Below are 4,767 nucleotides of genomic sequence, written 5' to 3'. Positions count from 1 at the left end.
AAAACTAAAAATACTACAAAAATTCTCAATTTACATTAAACATATTTCAATTATTCGATTACATATGGCTTATTCAATATTTAATTTTATATGAAATATAGTATCTAATCAAAACATATGATGTTTAAATATCTATAAAAAAGAAAAAAAGAAATTGAATTAAGAATTGTTGCGGATCTCACCAAATCAAGGAGTAATAATGAAAGAACAGACGAACATATCAAGTAGATAGAAATTAGTTACTGACTTGGAGGCACAATTGAATGTTATCCTTAGACAATATTTGTCCCCAAACGCAAGTTGCTAAAGGATTTCTACAAACTTGTACTCAGGACACAACCGAGTTTATTAGGTTCTACAAATAGCAATTTTAAAAAATACCCACAAGATTTCTTGTGTTTCTTTGTAACTTACTATTTTTCAAATGAATATTAACCTCTATTTATATCTAAAGGGTTATATAACCCTTTATAAGGTATGTATGAAGAATTACAATGCCTCAAAACACCGTTTACAAGATTTAAAAACTTTCCCAGCGGGAGCTACACTGCACTTGTTATTTGCTTTCTTTAGCTCGTATCAAAGTGAGCATGTTCAAGGATGTATTGCTTTCACATGTTCTTTGGGTTGCACAAGACAGGCATTGATGGACTGGACTCATCACCCAATACGATTATGTTATCCTTCAGACAAAAATATGATAGCAGCATACATTTGGCCCTTGATACAGAGAATGTGAGAAACATTTATGCAACTGCCACAAAATTGTAAAGATGAAGCATACATTTTACACTTCTCCAGTTCCAAAACAAACTAGCAAAGAATGCATGTTTTTTATCTGATAACTAGCACCGATAAGTTTAATGTAAATTTGCAGCAAAAAATAACGAACTTTTTAAATAGTGTAGTGAAGACACAACTTGATGATGGCACATGAAATCAAATAAATAACTCAAAAAGGTTGTAAACCAAACAGTTGATGTGACTACAACTATTACAACAATCAGAAAATATCGCTGGGAATGAGCATCAAGTGAAGGAATCAGTCCAGGTCAATTATCCCGAAATTGGAGAGAAGGATCTTTACTTGGTCAACAAAGTCCGAGCCTGTTGCATACTCTGTTAGCAGCCCCACAGCAAAACCAAACATTGCCCATCTGTTTGACCAACATGCCAGATACAGAACAAATAGAAGATCCCATATCAAAATCATGTAATATTAGAAAACTACATAGAGATTTGAGGGGATGAGCCTTGTGGCACACAAAATTCAATCATAATATTATAGTTTTCTCACTCTTACAAAACATGTTGCAACCTTCACTGCCTCCCTTTTTCCTGTTTCACTCTTCCTCTTTTATTCTTGTTCAATATTTTTTCTTTCTAGGGGGTCATTGAGGTTTGAACTCTATTTGAAGGATCCTTAAAAATGATTAAGCGAGTTATTTGTAAATTAGTAAAAAGAAGGAACATACAAGCTTCACTTTCATTTCCCCCCCCCCCCCCCAACTTTCTTTTGTGGCTTTGGATGCATTGAAGTCACAAAGTACTTATACTCAAGAATTTAAAATTATATGAGAAGATAAACCTTAAATATCAAAATGGATGGCGTTCTTGATGATGGAAAAAATTTTAAAAAAAAAACACAGATAAATTAGCTTCTGAATCATTTTAAAATAGTAAAAAGAAGGAAAACTCAAAACTTTGCTTTCATTCCCCCACCCCTTTTTCTTTTGTGGCTCTTGGTGCATTGAAGTCACAGAGTACATATAGTCAAGAATTTTACATTATATGTACAAGAAGATAAACCTTAAATATCAAAATGGATGTTGTTCTTGATGACATGGAAAAAAAACAAAGAAAAAAAATTCACATATAAACAATTAAATTTTACACTGCCCATTCTCCTCACTTACCAAAGGTACAGAAATTTTTCAATGCTAACAAATGAAACAATCGAATTTGCATGTTTCTTGCAAAAGAGGAGAAAAGAAAAGATCCTCCAATAATTGATTGCACTGAACATTCTCCAGCACTAATAGCCAATTTGTCACTGAGCATTCCTGGTGTTCATCTTTCACTACTAGTGTGAAGTGAACCAAGCACGGGCTAATGATAGTAACATTAGTGCTAAGTGGCAAAAGCCAAAATAACAGGTGCAGCGGATTCAGAAGAAAACAATACTCAACTCCCTAAGCAAGTCAATGGATTTCCAAGGAAGGCTAACTACTAGACACTCAGGAAATCAGGATTTAATTAATTCAGAAAGATTCCCAATGATCAAAAAGATTTCCAATGATCATATGGTTGTTACTTTTGCATCTACAAGAAACACCATTTTGTGGATGACTGGTAAAATGAGTAGGACTCATACACTCATGCAAGAACTGAATCATTTTGGATGGAACTGCCTTCTAATCTACAACAATCAGGATCAATGTCATATTATTTGACAACACTTAAGCATGTGTAGAATCAACTATTGGGTGACCTAAAAATTATTCAAATAATTATTATGTTTAATAAGGCTCATATGAGATTCCAAAGGTTCAAGGCATTTGGATAAATAATAATGGGCCAAGGCAATGGAGATCTAAAAATCCCAAAACAAACAAAATAAGTGTCTGTAGTGATTCACTTCACCCCACTGCCACCACCACCACCACCATTAAAGTCTTCACCCTAGTGATAAATATGATGGAGAGGCAAAAGGAGGTCGTTGTTGTAATTGCAATGAACCATCCCAAGGTGGATTGAAATTAAAGCAAGCTTAGCACTGTTTGAAGAGTTTGGAAACAAGGCAACACTCTTTCATCTGGATCATTTTTGAGGAATTTTCTATGAATAGTGCATAAATTCACATAGACAAGGAACAAGAAAGGGAAAAAGAATTACCCAAAACTTCCTTTCAATGATTATTGTGAAATTGCACTGGTGTGTCATAAGAAGGATAGCAATACTGATTTAGTATACTCGGTGTGTCTGGAAGTTTGGAGGGAGAGGAGGGTGGGGGGTAAGGAAGGGGAAGGAGAGAAGAGGGGAGGGGAAGGTGTTTTAAAAATTAAGCAGGGGAAACAAGAATAGATATCTCTCCCTTTTATATGGATGTTTTAAAAATTAGTAGGAGGAAGGGAGGGGAGGGAAATTGCCACATAAATTGACAATTTTGACCTACTTTTGCTAAATTTAAAGTAAATTGACATCATAAAGGAAAATTTGACAATTTAGAATTTTTTAATATAAGTGGAAGTGTGGAACACCTCCCTTCCCTCTCTAAATTCTCCTAATTTGGAGGAATCAAAAATGAGGGGTTTGGGGTTCAAGTGATAGCCCCAATGGTAATGGGATCCTTTGCGATGCCTCATGTCTATAATTCAAACCTCCCCCCCCCCCCCCCCTCTCTCTCCCACCATCTACCAATCTAAAAAACAGAAAGAAGAGAGGTTTGGGGGTTATAAGATACCCTTTCTAATCCAGTTAAACCCTTCCACCTCCTTCTTTAAAAAACATCCCAACAAGGTTTATTAAACCCTCTCCATCCCCTCCCTTCTAATCCTATCTCATCTCCTTCCCTCCATTAACAGTATTAACAATCTCTCAAAGATTCGATCTCAGTGAATGTACATTATCTCATCTTTTATTGATAAAAGAACAAGTGGATCTTTTGTTAAGTATGTTTATCTACGCTCAACTCCTATAATTACTAATTTGAGCCGTCTACATTATAGATTTGCTAGCTATTGCTTTTTAATCAACTTACCATTTTGTTGAATCTTATTCAGGTTTAAGTCCCATGAACATTACATTATGTTCATCACCTTAAATTTCTCAAATTTACAATTAGCACTAAATTAATTGGGTAATCCTCACTAACATAGTAATACAATGGAAATGAAATAAATAGTGCAATAATTGACACAGACCCAGTAAAAGAAAAGCTTTATACCTTCCATTAGTAATCTCGCTCTTCCCAATAAAGCCAAAGGGTGGACCTTGATCAGCTTCTTCAAGCTTTTTCTGCTTAAAGTAGTCCTGAAGCTCCTTAGCCCTCTGCCTCTGAAACTCCAAAGTTATGACATTCTTATCACCCCCAACAACCACTGCTGGCTTTGGCACCGTAGATGATGATGATGGCGTTGGTGGAGGAGTTGGAGGGGTAGGTTTGAGTACTGGAGGAGGAGAGGGTTCTCTCACAGAAGGAACCACAGGTCTTCTTAGAGGTCCTTCAGTTTGAGAGCTCCTTATGGTTATTATATGAGTAGGCTTACTTGAACAGAATCTAAAGGAGTAAGAAGAAGCGGTTGATGAAGAAGAAGAAGAAGCAGGAGAACAGGATGATGATGATGATGATGATGATGGTGAAGAAGTTGGGATTTTGATGCATGGGAATGAGGATGTTACTGACATTTTTCTCTCTTTACACAGACACGATACTCTTTACAGTTTCAGTCTTTGGTTTTGGATTATGGGTTGGCTTTTGTTTGGACTCCAGATATGGTAGTTGTTGTGTTGTGGGCTATCGGAATTAGAGGTGGCTTTGAAGTGATGTGCGTGTGTGGATAAGATGTGGCCAAGACTCAGCACATAGACGGCTTACTGTAGCGAAGGTAAAACAAACAATAATACTGGTACCGGACTTAAACACACATGCTAAACTGTGTGGTACAACGTTTTTTTCTTTTATAATATTATTCACAGGAATGTTAAGGTCAACTAGGATGGTGATGTGGCCAGGTTTTTTGGGTTTTGGATTTTTTTTTTTTTTTT

General features: G+C 35.9%; 1 protein-coding gene across 1 annotated transcript; it reads right to left on the bottom strand.

Moving 5' to 3' along the window:
- Positions 1–814: 814 nt before the first annotated feature.
- LOC142622577 (light-harvesting complex-like protein OHP2, chloroplastic) lies at positions 815–4,539 on the bottom strand. The gene is made up of 2 exons (XM_075796089.1): positions 3,947–4,539; positions 815–1,157 (listed from the first exon to the last, which is right to left on the bottom strand). The coding sequence occupies exons 1-2, from the start codon at positions 4,405–4,407 to the stop codon at positions 1,043–1,045; spliced, it is 576 nt and encodes a 191-aa protein (XP_075652204.1). The 5' UTR covers positions 4,408–4,539; the 3' UTR covers positions 815–1,042.
- Between the last annotated feature and the right edge of the window lie 228 nt (positions 4,540–4,767).

The sequence above is a fragment of the Castanea sativa genome, chromosome 1, assembly GCF_040712315.1.
Source record: "Castanea sativa cultivar Marrone di Chiusa Pesio chromosome 1, ASM4071231v1".
In the NCBI taxonomy this organism is placed as follows: Eukaryota; Viridiplantae; Streptophyta; class Magnoliopsida; order Fagales; family Fagaceae; genus Castanea; species Castanea sativa.
Note: the sequence above shows the minus strand (reverse complement) of the source record. Positions and strands in the feature narration are given on the sequence as shown.

Coding starts and splice junctions, on each gene's coding strand:
- LOC142622577 (XM_075796089.1), bottom strand. CDS start 4,407: ATGTCAGTAACATCCTCATTCCCATGCATCAAAATCCCAACTTCTTCA. Junction 1,158..3,946: donor AGCGAGATTACTAATGGAAG/GTATAAAGCTTT, acceptor TTGGTCAAACAG/ATGGGCAATGTTTGGTTTTG.